Source organism: Danio rerio, chromosome 1 (assembly GCF_049306965.1).
Source record: "Danio rerio strain Tuebingen ecotype United States chromosome 1, GRCz12tu, whole genome shotgun sequence".
Lineage (NCBI taxonomy): Eukaryota > Metazoa > Chordata > Actinopteri > Cypriniformes > Danionidae > Danio > Danio rerio.
Window position 1 is genome coordinate 61,286,851 of NC_133176.1, and position 26,609 is coordinate 61,313,459.

General features: G+C 38.2%; 2 protein-coding genes and 1 long non-coding RNA gene across 5 annotated transcripts in view; 1 reads left to right on the top strand and 2 right to left on the bottom strand.

The window, feature by feature from the left end:
• The window catches only part of trim35-1 (tripartite motif containing 35-1), a 47,207-nt gene that overhangs the window by 6,789 nt on the left and 13,809 nt on the right, over window positions 1–26,609 (top strand). The window lies entirely within an intron of this gene.
• On the bottom strand, window positions 714–26,125 carry colgalt1b (collagen beta(1-O)galactosyltransferase 1b). 2 transcript variants are annotated; one of them, XR_012402471.1, is made up of 12 exons: window positions 25,858–26,125; window positions 13,479–13,589; window positions 11,707–11,824; window positions 10,354–10,488; window positions 9,397–9,601; window positions 8,397–8,516; window positions 8,236–8,312; window positions 7,508–7,610; window positions 7,258–7,390; window positions 6,686–6,813; window positions 5,045–5,251; window positions 714–4,718 (listed from the first exon to the last, which is right to left on the bottom strand). XR_012402471.1 is itself a non-coding variant. In NM_001110522.1 (12 exons), exons 1-12 carry the CDS (start codon window positions 26,061–26,063, stop codon window positions 4,451–4,453), a joined length of 1,815 nt encoding a protein of 604 aa, NP_001103992.1. The 2 variants fall into 2 exon arrangements, 1 of the variants encoding a protein (NP_001103992.1); NM_001110522.1 differs by having other exon boundaries at window positions 4,451–4,718; window positions 7,504–7,610; window positions 25,858–26,063.
• LOC137496053 (uncharacterized) lies at window positions 19,016–22,012 on the bottom strand. The gene is made up of 7 exons (XR_012383274.1): window positions 21,907–22,012; window positions 21,683–21,763; window positions 20,862–20,945; window positions 20,687–20,741; window positions 20,512–20,587; window positions 20,261–20,437; window positions 19,016–19,923 (listed from the first exon to the last, which is right to left on the bottom strand). It is a non-coding gene; the product is annotated as an uncharacterized lncRNA (long non-coding RNA).

Below are 26,609 nucleotides of genomic sequence, written 5' to 3' on the forward strand. Positions count from 1 at the left end.
TTCTTCTGGAGAAAGTCTTATTTGTCTTATCTCCGTTAGAATAAAAGCAGTTTAAACTTTTTAAAAAAGCCATTTTAAGGTCAATATTATTAGCCCGTTAATGATTAAAACTATTATGTGCAGAAATGTGCGTCTGTGTAAAAGTACTTGGAAATGACTTCAACATTTAGCAGTTTCAGAACTACTCGAATCAACCTCACCACATTCACGCAAACCACATTACTTCCTCTTTCTGATGCTTGATTTGAACTTCAGCAGAGTTTCCTGACATACACATGCACAGTTTCCGCCTTGTGATTGGCTGATTAGATATTTGTGTTACTAAACAGCCAATCGTGTGTGCCTGAGGTAATAATGCAACTGCATGAACAGTACCATGCCTAAAAATATACGCAGTTGCCATTTTTGCTGAACAACTGCGCCTTAGTGGTCTGGAGCATTTCCATTGTGCTTGGCATGTTTTCATTGTGTTGTGGTATGACTTTGTAGTGTTCAGGGTTACTTCTGGTGTGTTTTGGCTTTGGTTTTGTTCTATTGTGGTTTGATTTTGCTTGCCTAAACGCGCACTTGCTGCCATATGATTAGCTGTAAAGATGATTATTTGCATTGCAATGTACTATGTAGTAATTAAAACACATTTTCACTCTTATTGTATGCTATTTCTAACTTCAGTGTTTGATGCACATCACAATAGACACCTCATAAAATCAGACTGCTTTTAAAAAACATTCTTTATTCTCAGGTATAAAAAGGCACATTCAGGAGACGTACAGATGAACATCTGTCAAAGAAATAAAAGCAAGGAGGAAGAACTGATTCATTAAACACTGCATTTTCCCTCTTAGCTAAATATGAAGCTCATTCATTGAGCTGACACACTAAGCATTATGTAAACATTTAGTTTGCCTCACACAAATGTCTCTGTGTTAGCTTTAAAATGCATTCTCTGACATAAATCTCTTAAGGCAACTGAGGAAATACATCAAATAAAAAAAGCTACGTACACTTCACATCAGGGATAATAACACATACTGTCGGCTCATATTTACACTGACAGAGGATTATGATCAAGCTGAACAAGCAATAAATTAGTCATCAGCAAGCAAAACCATCAGATCCAAACTGTCTTCACACGCCGACCTGCTTCCCTTACATAATAAAGGTCATGTTCAGAGGGAGATCCTCATAAAGGAATGTTCAAATCACGAGCACTGATCCATGTTTAACTAAAGCTTGACGTCAGATCAGGTTTGAAATAGCGCTAACTGGACCACATCAGATCATGATGATTGTTTTTGAGGCTCCCAATAAAAAAGAAAGAAATATATTGCATAAAAGTCAGAGCGACTCGCGTTCATGCTCCCAATAGATCGTCAAGCATTTCAGGAGAAGCTGAGGTTTTGTCTCATCTAAATTGTTTAATAGTGTTGCGTTTCGTCGAGTGTTGGTTTTATCTCAGTTGTGTCGTAAATCATCCTCTGTGCTGTGGATAATGTTCTCATAAAGATTATTTTTCTGTATTTATATGGTGGCCTAGCAGTGCACAACACAATGGAGTTTAAAAGGTAAATGTAAGTTCATAACATAATGGAAAGCCAAAATGCTACACAATCAAGGAAGAACACAACAGAAATGCTACTAAGCACTAAGATACATCTTTGCATTGGACACACATAGTTTTGTTAAGTGTTTGACGGTGCCATAATTAAACATGCCTTTTAATATCTAATTTTTAGTAGTGATGAACGATATTTTATCGAATCAAATAAAATTAGTCGATAACAATATGGTCTGGACTTTTGTATATTGCAACACCTTGTAATTTTAAGATTCTCTCTGCATTATGAATGATTTTGGATATTGAGCGTCAAAGTTTTTGCATTCTGTAGCAAAAAGTGTGTGTGTGTGTGTGTAACATTTTTTTTTCTTAAATAAAAAGGCTTAAAATGGAAACAACTTGTATAAAAAAACATCCCGTAATGTAAATAAGCTGTCATTTAATAAAAATATGTCAATAACTCAATTTTGACAAACATGTCAGGTGGAACCTTATAATTCTAAGGTGTGACTATTGATCTAACAGCCAATCACACAGCAGAAATGTGTAACGATGGGAATCTAGAAGTGTGTTGATATTAGAGATGTTTGGCCATTGAAAAATTGTGGCTTCAGTGATTGTTGGTCCTCTTTTAATAATGAAAGCTTTAACAACTTGCTTCAAAATATATATATATCATTATCGTTCAATATGGAAAATAATTATCAAGATTGCATTTTTGCCATATCGCCAAGCCCTGTTGTCTCTTTAACTGCAACATTAACCCGTTTTAGACATTCAAGAAAAACATGCTAGCAATTGTCGTTTTTGCTGACCTGCCCTGGTGGTCTTGAGCAGTTCTGTTGTATTTTTATGGCTTAATTTCCAAAGTTTTAGCTTGTTTTTTCATCATGTTTGGCCTTGGTTCTGTTGCATTTACATTTACTTTGTTCTGTTTTGGCTTGATCTTGTTGTGATTATGCTACATTTCATTGTTGTGGATTAATTTAATTGAGTTTGGCCTTTTTCTGTTGTGTTTTGGCTTGAATTTTGTTCTATTATGGTTTTATTTCATTGTGATTGGGCTTGATTTCATTTTTGTTTCTTGATTCTGTTGTGTTATGGGTTGATTTTGTATTTTGGCTTGTTTTTTGTTGCATTGTGGCTTGTTTTCATTCATAGACAGATGTTGTTGTTTTTTATAATACTTTGTCATTGTGTTTTGAACTTATGTTTTCTTTTAATGTAGTATTTAGAACAAATGTCTTTATCATTAATTCATTTTCTTTTCAGCTTAGTCCCTTTATTAATCTGGGGTCACCACAGTGGAATGAACCGCCAACTTATCCATTCTATGTTTTACACAGCGGATGCCCTTCCAGCTGCAACCCATCATTGAGAAACACCCATAAACTCTCATTCACATACATACACTACGGACAGTTTTAGCATACCCCATTCACCTGTACTGCATGTGTTTGGACTGTGGATGAAACCGGAGCACCCGGAGATAACCCACGTCAACACAGGAAGAACATGCAAACTCCACACAGAAATGCCAACTGACCCAGCCAAGGCTCGAACCAGCGACCTTCTTGCTGTGAGGCGACAGCACTACCTACTGCGCCACCGCGTCGCCCAGCTCTAGCCTGTTGTATTATTATTGTATCTCAGTACTATGTTGTTGTGTGTCTGGGCTCTAAAGCTCTCTACAGTTGTGGGTCTCTGTGTTCTTCTGGGGGTCTAGGATCCTCTATTTCTATATATGTGGCTCTAGAGCTGTCTGCAGTTGTGTGTTTGTATTTCTTAGCTCTTGACCTCTCTGTTGTTGTGTCTCTTTATATTCTGCGGTTCTAGAACTCCCTGTAATTGTGTGTATGTATGATTTTGAGATCTAGAGCTCTCAATAGGTATGTGTCTGTATATGTGGCTTTAGAACTCTCTGTATTTGTTTGTCTCTTTATATTTCTGGGCTCTAGAGCTCACTGTAGTTGTGTGTTTTAGTATTTTTTGGCTTCAGAACACTCAATATGTATATGTTCAGATATTTTGGACTATACAGTTGTCTGTAGTCATGTCTCTGTATTTGTTCTGGACTCTAGAACTCCCTGTAGTTGTGTGCCTGTATATTTCTGGGCTCTAGAGGTCTCTGTAGTTGTGTGTCTGTAAATTTTGTGGCTCAAGAACTCTCTATAGTTGTGTCTCTGTGTTTTTCTGGACTCTAGAACTCTTTGTAGTGTCTGTATTTCTGGGCTCTAGAGGTCTCTGTAGTTGCGTGTCTGTGTATTTCTGGGCTCTAGAGGTCTCTGTAGTTGCGTGTCTGTGTATTTCTGGGCTCTAGAGGTCTCTGTAGTTGTGTGTCAGTGTATTTCTGGGCTCTAGAGGTCTCTGTATTTGCTTGTCTGTGTATTTCTAGGCTCTAGAGGTCTCTGTAGTTGCGTGTCTGTGTATTTCTGGGCTCTAGAGGTCTCTGTAGTTGCGTGTCGGTGTATTTCTGGGCTCTAGAGGTCTCTGTAGTTGTGTGTCTGTGTATTTCTGGGCTCTAGAGGTCTCTGTAGTTGCGTGTCTGTGTATTTCTGGGCTCTAGAGGTCTCTGTAGTTGCGTGTCTGTGTATTTCTGGGCTCTAGAGGTCTCTGTAGTTGCGTGTCTGTGTATTTCTGGGCTCTAGAGGTCTCTGTAGTTGCGTGTCTGTGTATTTCTGGGCTCTAGAGGTCTCTGTAGTTGCGTGTCTGTGTATTTCTGGGCTCTAGAGGTCTCTGTAGTTGCGTGTCTGTGTATTTCTGGGCTCTAGAGGTCTCTGTAGTTGCGTGTCTGTGTATTTCTGGGCTCTAGATCTCTCTATAGTTGTGTCTCTCTGTGTATTTCTGGGCTCTAGAGGTCTCTGTAGTTCTGTGTCTATATATCCTATGGCTCTAGAGCTCGTCTCTGGCTGTGCTGTCGAGCGGTGATTGCAGGACGTCAGTGTTCTGGGCTTCGCTGCTCAGCTCCTCCTGCTCGCGGCTCTTTCGTGAGCGTGCTCTGTCCCAGTCGGTCAGCACGCTCTCGTTGTCCCAGACGCTGGAGGTCTCTGTGTCGCTGATGTAGCCCTGGTCTCCTGTGTAGTGTGTAGGGTATATCAGCAGTGGCTCCGCAGAAAAGGCCCGCAGGTCCCGCTGTGGGAAATGAGACATGTACTCCTCACTGCGAGATGGAGAACACACAACATCAGATAGAGATGCTGAGCATGCAGTAATGTACAATATTACATAATGTGACAGTGGTTTGTTCTGTGCTAATCAAACACAAATATTGCTTAAGGAGGCTAATAATATTGACCTTTTATTCTAGCCGAAATATGACTTTCTGCAGAAGACAAAATAATACTGCGAAATAAAAATAAAATAAAATAAAACTACTGTGAAAAATCCCTTGCTTTGTTAAACATCATTTGGGAAATATTTAGAAAAAAAAAAAGGCGAATAATTTTGACTTCAGTCAACTCAAGCAGAAGTGTTTGTGTGTCTTACATGGGGTGTTTGTTGTACATGACGGGCAGAAACTCGTCCACCGGCAGCATCTTCTTGAGCGGTTCGGCTCTTAGCAGCTTCTGTGCACCGCGGAGCGAGATCACGTATCCCAGCGTCCAGTACGAGTAATCTGCCTCCACCAGACTGTGGATCCGTGGCACTGATTTCTCCGGTCGCTCCACCTGCATCCGCTTGCGGCCAATATAACTGAGACGGAGAGAGAATAAAAATGTGTTTGTGCGTGTGTCCAACAGGGGGCGACACACACACACAGACCAAAAGCTGTGTTTCCATCCAAAGATGAGTTAAACTGTTAAAATGGAGCTAATCTGAGCCATAGAGGTGTAGTTTGATGAACTGTTGGGATTTGCCACTGTGGTGTTTGTATTCCTCTAATAAATGAGTTGCGCCTCAGAAGATGAAACAAAGAACATTTCAGATCTGCAACAATGGAAAGCTGGAAACATGGAAAGCTGCAAACCAACATTAAGGACGCAAACACCCTCCCACACATTTATATATCTGATCGGCATCTGTCAAATACTTAATCACAGCATGCAGACTGATCAAGCGCATACACACACTTTATGCACTAAATGTAGAGGTGTGAACCTATACTGGTCTCACGGTTCGGTTACGATTATCATGCCTTCGGTTCAATTCGATATCTCGGTGCATCACGGTGCATTGACGATGCTTTTATATACAGTGTTATATTTTAGGGGGGAGGCTATAACAAGATGTCTGTATAAACACACAGCACCACACTGTCTCTCATTCAAACACATACACAAACATAGACAGCACCAAAGAAACAAACACACACGTACGCACACACGCACGCGCACACACACACACTTAAGCTCTTGCAACAGCGAGAGCTCGCGCTGAGCGGAGCAGAAAAACGAAAAAAAGAAGCACTTTTCCGACAGTCCCCTGCTGAGAGCTCCTCTCACCGCGAGCTCTCCCGGCTAAACACGTATTGCGAGGGCTTAAAGGGAGCAGTGCTCATAATGTTGAGCGAAAAAAAAAAAAAAGAAAGACATAACCAGCTTTGTCTTTTTGTAGGAAACACACTTTAGATCTTTTTAGGGTGAGATGTTTTTGAGTTATTGCCGTCTATAACTGAATGTTCGTCAGGAATATTAAAAACAAAACCAACTGAACCGCGCTCCTTTCTGGCGCCCCCCTTGATATACAGCGCCCTTAGCATTTGCCTATGGTGCCTATGCCACGGGCCAGCCCTGAGTTGGCTGAGTGTTGTAAATACTCGCACTCACCTCCCTCACGACAGAGCGCATAGGAGATAAATGACGTCAGTACATAATAATCGGTTATGATTATTACTGAACCGATACCTTATTGTCCGCATCTGCATCGCGGTGCACCGAAGAAACAATTGATTTTGACACCCCTAACTAAATGCAGAAAGTAAATGCATAAATTCACATTGTTATTTATGCTTTTTTTTCTTACCGAATAAATCGTTTATTCTACTCAGTGTTTTTAAATGCACATTATCAAAATGTAGGTGCGTCTTGGCTTTTCTGTTAAACATTTTTTAGTGAAATTATTCCAACATGTGCATGAAAACTGTTGGATGGAAACAGCTAGTGTGGATTAATGAGTGTGTTTGCTCACATCAGATCCCAGTCGAGCTGCTGAGACTGAACCTCCTGCATCAGATTCTGCAGACGCCGCTTAAAGAACACCTCGAAGCGCAGATCGTCCTCGATCACCAGAGACGACTGCAGGCCACGATCCACAATCTGCAGAGACACGATAATATATAAATACTAAACCACTCTGATACAAAACATGCAAAGTTGGGTCGTCCTCCACTGTGATTGGACAGAGAGCTCAATATTGTCAAATGAGCAGAGCTCTGCATTTTACTCAGTCAACATTAAAACCCCACTGCTGTTGGGTCCTTTTCATCCACTCTGGGCTGATTTTGAGTCTTAATTTGGCCACAACTTTCTCTGGAATGATTATTGTTGGCAAATCTTTTGACACATACTTTGGGAAAATGCTTTGAAATTGTACAAAAACTCAACAATACACTGTGGGCAGACTGACTCCCCTTTGGTTATGCATGTAGCAATAATCAAGGGTGAGGTGAAAAATAAAACTAAAGTGATTTTTAAGCTTTTAAATATTATTATTATTATTATTATTATTATGTGTCATTTTAAACACAGTTACTCTCAGACCTCGTTCCAGATGTTGTAGTGGGACAGAAAGCAGCCCAGCTCTCCTTTGGTCAGCGGGCGTCCGTGATACGGGTCACTGTAACCGGGCAGCATCTTGATCCCCAGAGCCTCTACCTGACTTGCATTCAGTGCCCTGAAACACACACACACACTCTCAAGCATTACATGACTGATACTCATGCTGCATTCCAGTTTTTCAAAGTCCTAAAAGTTAGTGTGTCTATAGTGTGTGTGTTTGAAACATACTTGCCATCTACAGCTGTGATGATCTTGCATGCGATCTCTTGCTCGTAAAGCGTCCTCAACATGCGCTCGCGCCGGTCTGAGCGCCTCAGGAGATTTATCATGAACACCTAAAATATAATATTTATTGTAAACTGATTTATTTATTATAAATTTAGTATTTTTTTAATTGTATTTCATAAAACAATGGTACCCTATTTGGTTTTTCATAAAATTATAATACTGTAATAAAAAAAAATACCATACAATTGTAAATTAGACAAAAAATAAAATGAAGCAAGGTCCATAGATTTTTTGTAAATATTTTATAATAAATAAATCTAAAAAAATCAATGTGAAAGAAATAGGATTGCATATAAAACAATTAAATAAAATAAAACAATTTCCATTATTTTATAAAATATTAAATAAATCTAAAAGGCAAATATAATAAAAAAATATGTATAATTAAAAAAAATAATATTATTCTCATACTATAATAAAAAATAACAATTTAAAAATTTTAGTCAAAAAATTGAAAAAAAAAGAAAAAATCTATTATTTTATAAAATTTTGCAAAACCAAAGTTTATAAAAGCAATATTTAAAAAAATAGGATTGCATACAATAATCATACTAAATAATAAAGAAAATATGAAATAACAGTAATTTCATAAAATAAGACATTAAATAATACAGAATTAAACCAAAATACAAGTAAAAATAAATAAACTGAATCAAATCAAATTGTGGTCACCTCATCGAAGCCCATTTTATCCGTCTGTTTTGGCATTAGTGACAGATACACGGACGGCTCTATTGGAGGATTGCGCACTGGAAACACACACACAGAAGGATCAGGATGTTTAGTTTTTCTCTCAGATTTGATCAGAGCAGCTCCAAACTTCTTAAACTCACCCATAACCTCCAGCTGAGAGTGCAGAAAGCTCTCCGCCTCATCCTGCAGGCTGTTCTGGGAGCGCAGCGGCACCGGGAAATACCCATACGTCTCTCTGTTGCAGATGTACATCTGAACCTCTGTGGACAAACCAATTTTTGAAACAACAAAAGTTACAAGCATGAACACTAGAGATAAACCTTTTTTTTTGTCCAATTATCTGTTTCTGTAATTTCCATCTTTTTAAAAATATTACAAAAATATAAAAAGCAAAACTGAAAAATAGTATTGCATCAAATAATATGTTTAAAAAATTCATTACTTTATACATTATAAAAACATATAAGAAGTAATATTGAACAAAAAGGATTGCATACAATGATACAACATAAATAAATCTAAACATTAAAAAAAAAAAATCTGGGAAAAACAATAATTTTAGGGTTTATTTACTAAGCCCATCGGCAGACTATTGCTGATTCTAGTAATACTGGGGAAAAAATTACTGGAATGTTTATTAAATTATTTAAATTGAAATCTTCATAAAAGATTAGATGATGTTTTCTCTTTATATGTTTTTTTTCTCTATATAATTCATTAAATACCAGCGCAGCTGCTTTGTTGCTATGTAATAAGCGCCATCTACTGGCAGAGACTGAATCGGTATTTTTATTCAGCATTTCTGCTGTTTTTTTTTTTTTTTTTGGTAATGATGTCACGTTTTTGTTTTTGTTAAAAGTTTAATTTTTTTTATTGGAAAAAAAAATGCAAATCAGAATTTGGTAGTTTGCAAATGTGCTAATAAAAAGTAATCATCAATCAGAATCGCTGTAAAATCATAAATAACATTGTCAATCGGAATCAACCATTTAAAAAAATTTAATTGTCAACTCTGAATCAGACAGTAAAAAAATAAATCAAAAATTGTCTGTCGGAATTGTAATATATTGTCATAAAATATATAATCGTCACACGATCTGTGCGTCTCTAATGAACATGTAACATGACTGTGTGACGCACCTGCCATGCGTGCGGAGAAGGCGAAGATAATGATGTCATCAAAGGCCCAGGTGTAGTCGGGATGGGGCGGAAAGAAGGCCAGCTGACGGGACGCCTCTTTCCGCAGGTCCAACAGGAGCGTGGAGTGAACCATCGGCACCGCAAAACAGCCCTTACGCTCCTGACGCCGGATTGGCATGTAGGCCGGAGTACGCTTATAATAACCCTAAAGACAAAATCAAGACAAAATCTTTGTTTACATTAGTCAAACGCAAAGATAAAGTTCACATTTTCCAGAATCTACATTTGAATTACTTTTAGTTAGCGCTTCTTTCTGAAGAGGGCGGAGCTACAAATGTCAGCATAGTGGCGAATCAAAAACAAGACATTCTATGCTAATGAGGGAGAGATGGGCACTAGTGGGCGGGGCTTTCCCCCTCTCTGATGGCAAGAATGTCAATCAAAGTGCTTCTGCAGACTGATTTCAATCAAGTCTGATTAAAAAAAAAAAATCACATTTATAAGTTTAGAAGCTGGATATATTCACAGCCATAATGAGACCTTATTAGATAATGAGAATTATTAAAATTCCAATAAAAATACATGCCTGAGGATAAAATGTAGCCATTAGCATTAACAAAGTACAATTTATGAAAGCAAATAGAGATGAAACGAACAATGGTTAATATTCATAATAAAAATGGTTACTATTAACATGCATATTTAATGTTTTAAAGCACACAACAATTCAGTGTACCATTTGTACACCCTTTCAGATCTATAAAATGTATATTTGAACAATAATTATTGTGATAAGCGATATACAAATAAGCTTGAATTCAATATTTCACAGCTTAAAGAGTAAAAAGTGCAGCTTAAATAATAAAAATCACCATTTTTATTTCTTATTAAAAAAAGCAAATGTAAATAAGTAAACATTACTGCAAATATTATCGAATTCTCTAATGTTGGCAGTACCTGAGACGTCATGCCGCACCAGAAGTTGGAGTATGCCGCTCTGGATTCCAGCATCGGCGCCACAATCGTCTTGTTTTCCCGCATTAATTTCCACAACACATCACGATTAGTCAGCAGGTTATCACAGTCCACCAACTACAACACACATAGTCAGCTTATTTAAACATTTTCATCACTGAATGTTCATGGGATTTCATTCATTAAGTGTAAAACAATTCTGTGGCCTATTTAACATCTCATTTACATGGTTAGATCCTTAATTTACAATCGCATTCACTTCATTTAAACAAGCTTGATCATTTTGAACGAAGAAAGAAGAAAAAAACGTGGTCAATGTAATGAATGAGTGCTATGAAAGTAAAAACACATTGTGGATATTTATAAATCGGTTTTAAACATGATTTACACGGCCAGAGTTTGGTTTGATTCACCGGTGGCTCAGCAGAAACTGTGTTTAACTGGACATTTGAGTTAAACACACAGTCGAGAGCCACTGGACGGAGGATTGAGCTGATCACAGACCAGCAGAAATAAACACTCACAGAAATAACTGAAGATCACCGCATCGGTCATTACACTGAGAGCTGACTCAGGTCAGTTTTGGTCACCACTAGCTGTGTTTACATCCAAAGATGTCAATTACAGTCATGTTGAAAGAGAACAAAGCCATCACTTCCAGTGCAGCTGCTATGACTACAACACCAACCAAAGAACATATGTCAATACCACTTTTCTAGAAACGCCATCTACTGGCAGAGGCTGAATCTGCATTTTTATTCAGCCTGTCTGCAGGGCCGGCGCGTCCATAGAGGCGAACTAGGCAGCTGCGATACCAGCAATCAGAATCAGCCTTAAAAACAACAACAGCAACAACAACATATAATGTTGTCGTACAAGCGGATAAATGTAATTGTCAATAGTAATCAGCAATAAAAAAAAAATAAGCCCCTGAAATCAGCCTGTTAAAAATGAAATAATCAAATACATTCATTTTCCTTTGGCTTAGTCTCTATTTCAGAGGTCGCCACAGTGGAATGAACTGCCAACTATTCAGTTTTATGCTTTAGATACCCTTCCAACTGCATCTCCGTACTGGGAAACACACATATACACTGATTCACACACACACACCACTCATACAACATGGCCAGTTTAGTTTATTCAGTGGTGTTTGGACTGTGGGGGGAAACCTGGAGGAAACATGCAGACTCGACACCGAAATGACAACTGGCCAAGCCGGGACTCGAACCAGCTACTTTCTTGCTGTGAGGCAACAGTGCTAACTACTGAGCCACCATGCTGCATCATCAAATTCAATCAGCTGTAAAACAAATCAGAGATGAGATGCTGTACCATGAAATAGTCGGCCCACATCTCGCGTGCCGTCTCCAGAGCCGCCTGCCGGAGCTTCATCACGTGCTCGTATCGCAGATTCGTCCAGTGCTTCGGGCCGCTTTCACCCTCATACACACTGCAAAAGATGCATGCATTCTGAGGTCATTCGCCAAATATCCCCCAAAAAACTACAGCAAAAACAGTACAGCGTCAAACAGCTGCTTTCCATGTAAATATATAGTAAAATGTCATTAATTTATAAGATGTAAAGCTGAATTTTCTTCCAAACGAAGATAGCTGTTATATGGAACTGAGGGTATTTATAGTGTCTGATTGGTCAATCCTAAATTGAATAATGCAGCACCGGCTGCAAGCAATCATAAGCACGTGATCCTCTGGAAATTAGTTTAGAAATAAACTACACTTACGTTGGAAAAAGAGTATGGATAAAAGTAGAGCTTGCTTGTTTTTACACAATAGTTAAAAATATTTTGCTAAGAAATGAATTCCTAAAAAAAAAAAATATCATTATTAAATTACCATTGTATTAAATAAATGTATTAGATTTATAATATTTTTTTATAGGGCGAGTATATTTTTTTTCCATCTAGGCCATTTGAAAAATTTCTCAGCCTTTAGCCCTTTATGAGTCTAAAATTATAGTGTACATATGTACTAATCAAATTTACATTATTAATGACCACAAAATTATGTTTTATATAAGATGTGCAAACATATCTGCTGTTTAAACAAGTTCAGCTTTTAAATCCAGGGTTTCTGCAGGGTCTTAAAAAGCCTTAAATCTTAAAATCCAAATTTTAGGCCTTAAAAGTCTTAAATGTACTGAAATGTTGTGCTGTAGGTCTTAAATCTTTTTGAAACAGGTCTTAATTTTCCTTTCCATGTATTTCTACTAAATCTGGCCAAAACCCATACAATAATCAACAATCTTCTCTATACAATTTTGAACTTTTTATTTAAAAAGGTCATTTTTAACTTTATTTATCATAATAGTTTAATCATTTTCCTCACAATAATATTTGTTTCAATGTCTCCATGTATTTGCTGCTGAGGACACTGACCTGGACAGATTGTTGTCCATATTTAGTTTATTATAGTTTTTAAAACTTTCAAAACATTTGTTTATTTTTCTTTTATTTTAAAGATTGTTTATGTTGTAAAACGTGTATTGATACAACTAGAGCTTGCTTGTTTTTACACGATATTTAAAATATTTTGCTAAAAAATGTAATGTAAAATATTTTATTTTTTAATAATAAGGTATTATTGTATTATTAAATGTATTCAATTATAAATGTTTTAATTGATAGGGCAAATAAAAAATCTTTTCCATCTTGGTCATTTGAAAAATGTCTTACATTTTTGCCCTTTATGGGTCTAAAATTCCATTCATAATGGTCTTAAAAATATCTTAAATTTAACTGTGAAACCTGCAGAAACCATGAATTCAGGCTTGGTAAAATCAATTTTAGTTAACTACAAATAAAGTGTTTTTGTAACTCAAATGAAACAAAGGAAAAAAAAAAGCTGAAAAAACTAAAATAGATACGAGAAATTACTCGTCACTAATTGTTCATCAAGAAAATATTACTTGTTCGTGTTGTTTAAATTAAAAATACAATGAATACAACTAAAAGTAAACATTTCTGAACTAAATTGGCTCTAAAAAGCTACAAAAAATGAGGAAAAACACAATCAAAATGACTAAATCTTAGTTTAGTCTTGAACAGAACATCTGAAATAACTTCAGTGTGTGCATGAAGACTGACCTGGGCTCGTCCTGAGGTCTCCACTCCACATAATGATAGAAGTTCTGCACGTTCACCAGCCACTCGCGCAGGATCTCGGTGGTGTTGTCGGAGTTATGATCTGTGGCCACCCTGAGCACACGAACATCACATTATGAGTTATAAACCACAGATAATTCCACGTATAAAGCAGACACACAGAGAGATGGGTTGCCAGATTGAGAAAATGTCTGTAATTACTGCTGCTCACTGCTCATTTCCAGCTGAATGTTGAGTTTATATTTAATTGTCCTGCTGGAGTTTGGAAGGTTAAGCTTGTCTTTTGTGTTTTGGCTGCAGATGAGAAACAGAAACGCTGTGTATACGCACAGAAACACGACACATGGTGCACTTTGGGGGGTTTTCTCGGATAACGAAGCATCATTTGCATTGTGCAATGAAACATTTCCATGGATTTTAAAGATTGTTCATGTAGTCAATGAGATAGGATGCTCTGATAGCAACACTGCTGTTTCCCTAGCGAATTAATCATTTTCTGAATGAATTGTTTGAGTCAGAGATTCAGTCATAAAGACTTTTTAAACATACTTGAATGTATGAGAATGATTAGTTCTGCTGTTGTTTACGAACTCCAGTTCTGATGATGTACAATGACACTCTCATGCTACTGTCCCAATGTGTAGTAAACCAAGCTCATCAGTGCCCTTAATAGAGCACAAATTTGTGTACTGAAGACCCTGGTAGCTAGGGTGCTGATTGAGACGCAGCTTTTAGAATCAATTGTCTGACTGAAGGGTTCTCTTAGGAGACAGTATTTGTTAGGCATATATAACAGAGTTTCCTACAGTCTGCTTATCTGAATGTGCTACAGTACAGTAGCAAATCACACTGCTGGCTGGACAGGTGGTGTACCAGTGTGTGTGTGTGTGTGTGTGTGTGTGTTCAGCAGATGATCAGTTTGAGGAATCAAGAGTTAATCATCACTGAGATCATGAATGCTGGAGATGGAGGTTCTGCGGTGAACAGACGGTTCACTGGTGCTGGATGTCTGTCTCTCTCACACACACACACACACACACACACACACACACACACACACACACACACACACACCTCCTCAGGCACATTCCATTCCCTCTTTTTTTCTTTTCTCAGTCAGTTCATGTCCGTCAGGATTGCGATCTGAACACACTCTAGTCTACACAGATAGTGATGATACATGATGTGATCTTATGGTCCGCATTAAAAAGAGACTTTTAACTACATTACAAGCAGATACACATTTTCTGGATGGGGAAATTTTGCCAGTAAATAAATGTGCAGTTTTATTGAAAAACTATATTGAAAAGTTGGGGTCAAAAATGAATCATCATCATCATTTTCATTCGCTTATCTGGGGCCGGGTCGCAGGAGCATCAGTCTTAGGAAAGAACCCCAGACTTCCCTCTCCCCAGACACTTCCTCCAGCTCCTCCAGTGGGATCCCGAGGTGTTCCCAGGCCAGCCGAGAGACATAGTCCCTCCAGCGTTTTCTGGGCCTTCCTTCAAGACTTCCTCCCGGTGGGACATGCCTGGAACACCTCCCTAGGTAGGCGTCCTGGAGGCATCCAGAACAGATGCCTGGGCCACTTCAGCGGACTTCTCTTGATCTTGAGGAGCAGTGGCTCTACTCCGAGCTCCTCCGGGGTAACAGAGCTCCTCACCCTGTCTATAAGGGTGCACCCTGCCACCCTTTGAAGGAAACTCATTTCAGCCGATTGTATCCGAGATCTTGTCCTTACAGTCATGACCCAAAACTCATGACCATAGGTGAAAGTAGGAACGTAGATTAACCGGTAAATCGAGAGCTTTGCCTTTCGGCTCAGCTCCTTCTTTACCACAGCAGACCGGTACATTGAACGTTTTGAAGGCAAAACGCCTCATAATGGGCCCAAACTGTCGCAAAAGACAGCTGAAATTGGAGCCTGAGTATGCGCAGATGGGACTACTTGATGGAGCCAGAGGCGAAGCAGCAGAATCAAACTTCCAGCCAAACACTTGTACGTCAAAACAACCCCCTCCCCCCAAACTCCTCGCAGAAATAAAGGAGCAAAATAAAAACACGAATCGCAAAATATGGAAAACTGCTAATATTATAATGGATATTTTATAACGGAGTTAAAGAAATAAACTGTTCTTTAATTATACTAAATTCTTAAGTACTAATGCACGATATATCGGCGGCCGTATTATTATCGGCCGATAAATGCAATTTTTTTGTGTTATTGTTATCGATCCGATATCAAAATTAGGTTGATTAGGTTGTACAGAACTGCCTGCCTCGTACATGCATAGACGGAACTTGTTCAGACTTGTCCTGTGCATTATAATGGAGCTTTCCACACACTGTTTACTCCTTCAAAGTCCGTCCTATCTGTGTTTTGTATTGCTGGGCGTTAATAACTCGGTAAGCAACCATATTCCTTATTATTGTGTTTGATTGATTGTCATTGTGTATTTTGCTTTGAATCGCCCCAGGAACAAACATTACATGTGTAAACATAATAGCAGCAATGCACACGTGCTAAACAACTCATTGGGTTGTTTGTAATCTAATAAGATTATTTGGTATTATCAACGCGTTGCTTGACGTGTTGTTGATGTAAGATTGTATTCAGCATATTTAAAATGATTATAACGAGCGCACAAGATGGATATCACTGCATAAAAATAGAACATTTTAAAATATTTATATTTATTAACTATAATATATCGGCCTCCAAAGCTTAAGAGTTATCAGTTAGCGATATCGGCCAAAACAAACCCATATTGGTGCATTCCTAATATAATACAGAAATTCATTCATTCATTCATTCATTTTCTTGTCAGCTTAGTCCCTTTATTAATCTGGGGTCGCCACAGCAGAATGAACCGCCAACTTATCCAGCACTTTTTTTTTAACAACGAATGACCTTCCAGCCGCAACACATCTCTGGGAAACTTCCACACACACACTCATACACTACGGACAATTAAGCCTACCCAATTACCAATTCACCTGTACCGCATGTCTTTGGACTGTGGGGTAAACCGGAGCACCCGGAGGAAACCCACGCGAACGCAAGGAGAACATGCAAACTCCACACAGAAACGCCAACTGAGCCAAGGATCGAACCAGCGACCTTCTTTCTGTGAGGCGACAGCACTACCTACTGCGCCACTGCATCGCCATATCATACAGAAATTAAATAAAATAGTATTTCATAATATTAGTGATTTTTACAGTATTTTTATTAAATAATCTGTAAACTGAAGAGGTTTAAAATCTACATGGAAAAAGTCTTGCAAACCCAAACGGGAATAGTTTTGTAGTAGCAGCAGTGTATACAATAATTACATGTTAGACATAATTACGGTGATTAAAAACAAGCATGTATGTAAAGAATCACATCTGTAATGTGGCCAACTTACTCATAGATTATCATCAAACGAGGGACCTCAATCGATAATTAAAGTCATTAAGACACGGTAGAAAAAAGGCGGCAAACCACAGCGCAGATTCCCTCCATTATGAGGTCACAGCTCCGAGGTGGCAACCAATCACATGGCCACAAGCGCGGACACGCCCAACAAGCATTTAGAAGAAAGGAGAAGAGTAACAGATGAAGACGAACACAAGTTTGCAGATGCTCTTGTGAGCGTGTGAACCGCAGCCATCTCCACATGTAATGCTATGCTTGTGTAGCGCGCCTACTTGTTAGCGGTTAGCGCCTCTCATAACTGCTTCAAGCGCACTTAGAGAGCATTCCCGTAATAAACCTTGAGATTATATAGAATTTGTCTAGCGTGTGCTGGAGATGTCCGTCTGTTCATTAAAGGCTTGTTTTAATTTAGTGCAGCTTTTTTAGACTCGAGTCTTGGATGTTTAGCGGGTTTGCTAAAGCCCTAGCGAGCGCTGAGCCACCCATATGCCTTCTGGGAGTCTTGGACCGCATGTGGTTTGGTTCTGGTCTATTTGTGGCAGAGATACAAACCCTGGCGGTTCGGATTTGATTGTTAACTACACGCTGAGAGCGAGTCTGCACTTCTGGCTGCTCAACACTCTTTTTGAACCACACGAGGTGACGAGAGCTCAAAATGCTACATGCTAATCTGTGATGTAGGATGCTATAATAAATAAACAGGACGATTAGACAATCACGTTAATGGGGAAAAAAAAGTTTTGTTGTCATGTACTTTATTAGCCAAAATACATTTAATATATTTAATATAAATGTTTAATATAACCTGATTTATACAGGGTTCATACGGTTATGGAAAACCTGGAAAAGTCATGGAATTTTGACATGGCATTTTCCAGGCCTGGAAAACCAATATATTCTTTAATAAAGATTATTTTCTGTCCTTGGCCAATCACATACTCTCACATTATTAGTGCAGTTTAAGCATTATCTAAATAGATTTTACATAGATATAAATATAAAGTGGGCGTCACGGTGGCGCAGTGGGTAGCACAATCATCTCACAGCAGTCAGTTGGCGTTTTTGCGTGGGTTTTTTCCGGGTCCTCCGGTTTCCCCCACAGTCAAAACACATGCGCTTTAGGTGAACTGGGTAGTCAAAAATTTTCCATCGTGTATGAGGGTGTATGGATGTTTCCCATTGATGGGTTGCGGCTGGAAGGGCATCCGCTGCACAAAAAAAAGCTGCATAAGTTGGCGGTTCATTCCACTGTGGCAACCCCAGATTAATAAAGGGACTAAGCTGAAAAGAAAATGAATGAATGAACATAAATGGAAACTAAATAGATTGTTGTGTGCTTTACAGTGTGCTGTAATAGACTATGTCAGGGGTGTCAAACTCAATTCCTGGAGGGCCGAAGCCCTGCACAGTTTAGTTCCAACCCTGCTCCAACACACTTACCTGTAGGTTTCAAACAAGCCTGAAGGACTCAATTAGTTTGATCAGGTGTGTTTAATTAGGGTTGGAACTAAACTGTGCAGAACTGCGGCCCTTTTGGAACTGAGTTTGACACTTGTGGACTGTTGATGGATGTAATCTAAAACAATGGTCCTTGTTTTAGCATCTAAGAATACAAAACTAATCACAATTATTGATTACATAGGTTTGTTGGTTCAGTACTCTAATTGTGACAAATAAGAGTTGTTTGGAGAAAATTGTGTGAGCCTTGAGGGAAAATAACAGGAGGAAAGCAGATGAGCATGGCTCAGTTATACCATAGACAAGTTTTGAGTAAATCTCAGTCAGATTATTCCCATCCTATACACCCTGAATTGTATCTTCTCCCTTCTGGTACACTCTCAGAAAAAAAGGTACAAAATTGTACCTTTTAGGGTACAAATGGCCCGTCACTGGGGTGGTACCCTTAAGGGTACAAATTTGTACCTCTATTTAAAGGTACAAAATTGTACCTTCTACATTTGTACCCTTTAAAGGACAATTTTGTACCCCCACCGAAGGTACAAAAATGTACCTTTTTATATTATATAGCATTTTCAGGGTACTGACCCAGGCATTTTGATCCTTTGGTGACTGCATGCACAAATAAATAAATAAAATATTTTGGTTCGCAGATGTCCATTTTTATTTATTAATGTAGAAATATTTCATTACAACTCACAACTGAATGTGTCAAGAAATAAAATTACACAGCAAGTATAAAGCAGACATGTAAAACAGTAAAAAGAACATTTTAGAAAACAAATAAAAATTGTTCACTCACTGTACAGTATATAATCTACCCTTAATACAAAGACCACAAGAATACTGTTTAAGATTTATAAACACATTACACAGGCTACATCAAGTACTGCACTTTATAAAGTCCAAAGTATTTGTCTTTAGTCAGAATACTCAGTCATAATAAATAATTTGTCATCAAAATTTTCTCTGAATTTCAGAATGAAGGCAATGTTTCTCTATAAATTGCTTCAACAGTGCAGAAAACCAAATACATCAGTAGCCTCTTCCTCAACACCAGTAGATTACTCCTCATCATCCTCAAGTGGAGTTGTAATTTGTTGTAACACAATATGTGTTTATGCTTTTGGTAAGCATGACATGTAAAGCACTCATATCTGGAAAATGTTCTTTGATAGTCATTAGGACCACAAGTTATCTAAAAATTTGCTTTATGCATGAATGATAGCCGTGTGCTGGATTAACTTGATTGTGATTATACCAAGAGCATGTAGAGAAACAAAAAACAAGGTTGATCACTTTGGTAACTGGAGTAGATCGAGGCTTGTCACCGTCCACCGTTCATTCAAAACATTCCACTGCAGAAACATCAAGGTGTTCTTCTAATAAGATGGATATGTCAAAAATGCATATTCGTCCACATCATTAGCCCGGCCAATCGCAATCCCATCAACTCTGAAGACTGCCGTGACTCGTCTTGTTAACACAGTTGTCCAGTCGGTGGCCTCCTCCTGTACTTGAACTGTTGGATGTGGTGAAGATGGTTCACTGTAAATGACAAAGCAATAATTACATTAATATCAGTCACTCTATCACTGATGAAGAGAAAATCAACATGCATAGAAAGTTAAATAATTAATATTCACTGATTAAAAAAAAAAAAAGTATCACAGATTAAAAGACTAATATAAATTTCATTCATTCATTCAATTTCTTTTTGGCTTAGTCCCTTTATTAATCTGGGGTCGCCACAGTGGAATGAACCACCAACTTATCCAGCATGTTTTATGCAGCAGATGCCCTTCCAGCTGCAACCCAGTATTAAGAAACATCCAGACACACTTATTCACACACACATTTATACACTACAGACAAATAAGCTTACCAAATTCAGCTATAGCGCATGTCTTTGGACTTGTGGGGAAACCGGAGCACTTGGAGGAAACCTTCACGAACACTGGAAGAATATGCAAACTCCTCACACAAATGCCAACTGATCCAGCCGAGGCTCGAACCAGCGACCTTCTTGCTGTAAGGTGACAGCACTACCCACTGCGTCATCCTAATATAAAGAATATCAAGCATTATAAAATGCATTTATTACAGCATATACTAAACAGAAAACAACATACGCACCGGAGCACAACGAAATGTTGAAGTGTCTCGCTTAACAAGGCTGGCAACATGAGAAGTGCTGCTGTAAAATCAATTCCTGGAACATAAGATGTGGCATACAAACAAATATGAATGAATCCATACAAAGCTAGAATTTAATAATATTAATCAAGTGGAGAAAGTTTAGAAAGAGTACCTTAAAGTCAGGTCCATAGCATTCTTAAGTTGATCTCTCATCTTTCGATGAAAACCTAGAAAATAATTTTAAACACGTGGGTGTACATTTATTGTTGTTTGTAAGTAAAAACCTACAAATTTAAAATAGTATGTAAGCCATTAAAACCATGGTATAGATAATGAGACATACTTACATCTTGTAACTGAGCCATGCTTTCATATGACATGCCTTCATTGCTCTGATGCTGTTAGGCTGCATTATGTTGTTCAATCTTGTCCTGAAATACAATTGGAAACTTCATAAACTTCAGGAAAGCAATAAGATAAAGCAATAACTATTTATTTATAGTATTTTATTTATATATAAGTATAACGTTAAACGATAGTAAAGCACCAACAATTCTGGACATGAGAGTTTGTGGACACTCCTCAACATTAATGTAAACTTAGACACTGAAACGAAGATATGTACAAGCATACACACGCCACGTTTGTAACTAGCCACGTTTACATAATCAGTCGCTTTGCCGGTGACAAAATTGTGATTCTTCACAAAATGGCGGTGTAACTTATATAACCGTCTAAAATTACATTTCCGCGGTCATCCGTGGCTAGAAAATGGCCTCAAAATATAAAACATTATCGATAATTACAAATTCCAGTATAAATAACAAAAGGTTTTATATCAAGGTATATGAAGACTTTAGTCGCGCGAGCTCCGGGCCACACCGCACATTACTCACGGCCCGATTCCGGTGCACGGTTACGGCAGCGTCGGCTCGCTTCTGCCGCCGCATCTGACCCGAGTAACGATACAGCAGACGGACTCGGGCAGGCGAGAATCTAGCCGCAACTGGCCCAAGTGTATTTTGCTATCTGGGTTGCGATAATATTCCGCCGTGGCAACACTTATTAATAAAGCAGTAACGTAACGTAACATATAAGGCGCGAATACGTAACGTAGGCGATAAAGGGAACTTTTACACCGAGAAAACTAACAGCATATAGTACTTACCTTCTATAACGTTATGTCCCTCGGTGACTTCGATATCACGTTGTATTAACTTCTTTAATAAGCTGCAGACATCTTAGCAAACTCCATCATGCAGGCCAACGTACACCAGCCAGCCCGGAGCACAAAGCTGGGGAAAGCCGAGACCAGAGAGTCAGACAAAATCAACAGAACACGGCTTCACATGTAAAAATGAGACTGAAAATATATCTTTAATACATTCTTACCTGAAAAGTGTGGACTCCAAAATAGACTTTTCTTTGAAAAGCGTGCGAAGTTCTGTGTAAACAGCCAGCATACTCGACCGACCGCCTCAGTAACAAACACTACTATAACGTCTCAACAAGCCAAATTCTTAAAGAGACAGCATCATCACCACCTGTATGAAGATGCTGTCCCTCTGCATGGTTCTTATTCTACATCCCATATATACTATAGGGACTTAAACAGTAAGCAAAGACCAGTATTTACGTTTTTAATGATTAAAATTACATTTAATTATAAATTAAATTATTAACATTTTTGAGAAAAAATGTAATTTAAATACATGAAAAAAATTAATTATAAAAATATTTAATTTAATCAATTTATTTATTTATTATATTTTTAAATTATGTATTTTAGTATTAATGTTTAGTATTAATGCATTTAAATTAGTGTTATATAGTGTCTTGATCTTATCATGAGCTGAGGGTACAATTTTGTTCCTATAGGGAAACAAAATATATAATTGTACCTTTAAAGGTGCCAAATTGGTCCTTTACGGTACAATTTTGTATCCAAATGTGCTATAAAAGGTACAAAAATGTACCTTTCAAACCTAAATCTGGACATTTGTACCTTTATAGCCCATTTGGGTACAAAATTGTACCCTAAGGACCAATATGGGACCTTTAAAGGTACAATTTTATATTTTGTTCCCTCTAGGAACAAAATTGTACCCTTATTGTACCTTTTTTTCTGAGAGTGTATTCGATTTAGAACTCCAATTAGTAAAACAATTCTGTTTAAACCTTCATCCATCCCCAGTTTTTAAATTTAGGATACAATTTGTATTGTACTAAGTGTTTTGTGCATTATGTGTGACATGCTTGTATGCTACAACCAAATTGCCTTCGGGAAATTAATAATAATTAATTAATTAATACTGACTGATATGGTTATGATAGCTGTTTTAACATTAGGTTATGATTGAATTGCCTCTTACAGAACAGGAAATGTTCATGGACCATTCACATGACCACAGTGAACTAACTGTGTGGGTTCACTAACTAACTTGCGTGGGTTTCCTCCGGGAGTTCCGGTTTCCCCCACAGTCCAAACACATGCGGTACAGGTGAATTGGGTAAGCTTAATTGTCCGTAGTGAATGTGTGTGTGTGTGTGTTTCCCAGGGATGGGTTGCAGCTGGAAGGGCATCCGCTGCGTAAAAAAATGGGCTAGATAAGTTGGCGGTTCGTTTCACTGTGGCGACCCCAGATTAATAAAGGGACTAAGCCGAAAAAAAATGAATGAATGAATGAATGAATATGTAGACATTGCATGAAACATTAGGCCATGAAAATTTACTTGTAAGTCTTGAAAGAAAACATGTAATTTTAGTAGTTGAAATGTGTATAAACCCTGTTTACAGATGTACACTGTTAAAAAATATCCCTGAATAAGCAGTTTTCCATATTTTGTGATTCATGTTTTTAATTTTCCTCATTTATTTCTGTTTTTGAAATGCATTTTGGGATCTTGGCCTTTTTTCCCCAACAACTTTTAATCTTAAAGTTGTATAAAGTGACTTTTCTGCACGTGTGATGGTGTGCAGTGCATTATTGTCTGGGTTGAAGTTGTTTGTTATTTTACAAAAACCTTGTAATAAACTGCAGCACATTTTCTGTTATTTTACGGACTCATTTCTCTAGATATTATTTCTTATTCATTATATTATTATTTTAAGTGAATAAAAGTCACTTTGTTAAACTGTAGAGTTTAATTTTTAACATCAAACGTAGACAGAGCAGAGTGAATTGCATCCCATAATGCAATTTACACCAGGAAATAAACACAAAACACTTCAGAATCACAGAATATGGAAACTGTTCATTAATAGATATTTTTTACAGATGTAGATTTTGCTGTCATATTTAATTTAAAGCGGTCATCTTATGCTTAAACTTCTTCCTTGATTTGATGTGTACAATCCTTTGAGTAAGATCTATGCACTGAAATAAAGATTTAAATGCTGGAAGGACTTGGGTGAAAACCAAAAATGCTTTGTAATTTTTTAGAATAAATAAAAAATGAATACAAAGTAATTTGTAAGACTTGAACTAAAATAGATCCTTTATTAAAAAACACAAGCCAAAAAATAAACAAAAAAAAATTTGGATTACGGGTAAAAAGGAGTCACATATCATTCATTGATTTTCCTTCAGCTTAGTCTCTATTTCAGAGGTTGCCACAGCAGAATGAACCGCCAACTATTCCAGCATATGCTTTACACAATGGATGCCCTTCTAGTTGCAACGCAGTACTAAGAAACACCCACACTCATACACTACAGCCAATATAGTTCATCAGTTCCCCAATAGCACATGTGTTTGGACTGGTGGAAACCCGAGCACGGATGAAATACACGCCAACACGGGGAGAACATGCAAACTCCACACAGAAACACCAACTGACCCAGCTGGGACTCGAACCAGCGACCTTCTTGCTGTGAGGCCCATTTAGTAAAATGGAGTATATTGATGTGATTTATTTTCAACACATTAAAACAACAGCCCCAACAGTAACATTACTAGCATGCACAGAATAAAATCATGAATGAAAATGCCTTCTTAAACATGAGACATTACAGTATAACGCTTTGAATGCAGTTTTATATGGAACATGACTGCATTTCCATTCATTCAGCAATATAAAAATATCATTAATACAAGTATTAACTGTACATACAGCGTAAACCCTTTACATGTTTCCTCCATTCATTCATTCATTCATTATAAAGCAGTTATAACTGTATAATGAAATTACCAATCTACACCGGTAATTGTATTATATGCGTTATAGCGTGCTAAAGACGCGTCCCCCTGTTATAAATACACAAAGTCTCATTCATTCTCTCTCTCAGAGGTGCTTCATAAAAGCATTCTGTCGCCGCGGGGCAAGTTTTCAGCTCATTGACCCTCATTCATGCAGAGACTGTTGTTTTCTCCGATCTCTCTCTCTCTCTCACACACACACACACACACACACACACACACAGCGAGAGAGAGAGAGACACGTCGGCTGATGGGATCGGAAGGGGCAGAGCTGATCTGTGGGTATGAAGGGGCGTTTGTCTGTCCTCGACACGTCTGAACGCGCTCATTTCTCCTCGATTCACGGCATAAACTACATCCAGACCTCCCTCTCTCGTTTCCAAACAGAAATAAATCACACGTCACCAGAGAAACACTTGATCTTAATGCATCTCAAAGCTAAATCTAAACACAGCTGCGCCAGTTCAGTTCCCTAAACACACATCTGACTGCTGTTAACCTTCTCAGAGACTAGTGTGAAAGTCACTATGTATTAGCATAACCTTTGTATAATAAATAGCCTATGCGTTAACTTTAAATAGGCAATTTACACCACGTTTTTAACCCGGCTCTCTGGTTTGTCCATATTTGACCCATCGCCAGGTTAATACAACAAAGCACTCAGTGTGGATTAAACAACGAAGCATCATTTATGCGAGACGCGCATCTACAACATGCTGGGTTGTTCTAATAACCCAACATCAAACATGGACAACCCAACTGCTATTTTTTTATTAAACTTATTTATTAACCCTAATGTTAGGTTTATAAACATTTGACCCAAAGTTTGGTTAAAACAACAGCATTTCTGAGCGTATAATTGCATAAATTCAGGATTTTTAGCGCTTTTCACGATAATTATCACTGCAAATCAGCTTTGCAGAAGCTCATTTTATTAAATTGCAATCATAATCACAAATAAATGATGTTATCAATCTTACTGTTTACTCAAATAACCTCCAGAACCAGATAGCCATCCAATTTGAGAGTAAGTTAGTCGAGGCGGTGGATGCGCATTTATTAAATTACAATATTAATCTGAAAGACTTGATGTCTATAATTGTTTTGTTTACTCGAATGCTTCATAAAATCCTCCATAACTCACCAAACAGCCATCCGGTCTTTGGGGTAGTTCAAGCGGTCGATTGCGCCGAGGACATGCGGCAGGGAGTGCGCGGAGTTGCGGCAGACCAGCGCGACCAGCACCCGCGGGGCAAGAAGAGCCGACTCCGGGCTCCAGCGCTCCTCCGGGAAATAAGAGCGCGCCGGGCCGGTCCACAGCAGCAGGAAGAAGAAGCACAGCAGATGCATGGCCGGGGAAAAAGCGGAAGATCGGGCAGAGAGACTGATCGTGGAGCGCTGACGCGACCAGTGGCCAATATGCCCACCGACATTAAATACAGAGAGACTCACGGTGGTCCCCGGTGCAGAATTAAAGGGGAGGGCCTTTTCTAAATAGAGAAAAACTGGCTTAGGGACGAAGTCGGAAAGATTTACTGCACTCGATCGACTAGTAAATGACAGAGATGTTATAATATGCGGTAATTGAACTGCAGCGAATGTAGAGTTATGAGTGACAAACCGCTAATCTGGTGTGTGCGCCTTTAATTTCGCGGCGGCCCCTTTAAGAGAAACTGCGCTCGTTTGGAATCTGCCAGAAAGTTTGTGGGCGTGGCTCTCTCTCTCTCTCTCACACACACACACGCACGCATGCAAGTGAACAAATGTAGATGTGTAATGCTAAATGTCAATGTATTGAGCTAACGTGATTCGCACCAGTATATCGGTTGTAGGCGTTGAACATAGTTAAAGGACAAAAACGACCAATAGGTAAAGGAATTCTTCCTTAAAAAGTGA

Coding starts and splice junctions, on each gene's coding strand:
- colgalt1b (NM_001110522.1), bottom strand. CDS start 26,063: ATGCATCTGCTGTGCTTCTTCTTCCTGCTGCTGTGGACCGGCCCGGCG. Junction 11,825..13,478: donor AGACCTCAGGACGAGCCCAG/GTCAGTCTTCAT, acceptor CATCTTTTGCAG/TGTGTATGAGGGTGAAAGCG. Junction 9,602..10,353: donor GGTGCGGCATGACGTCTCAG/GTACTGCCAACA, acceptor TTTTGTCTTTAG/GGTTATTATAAGCGTACTCC.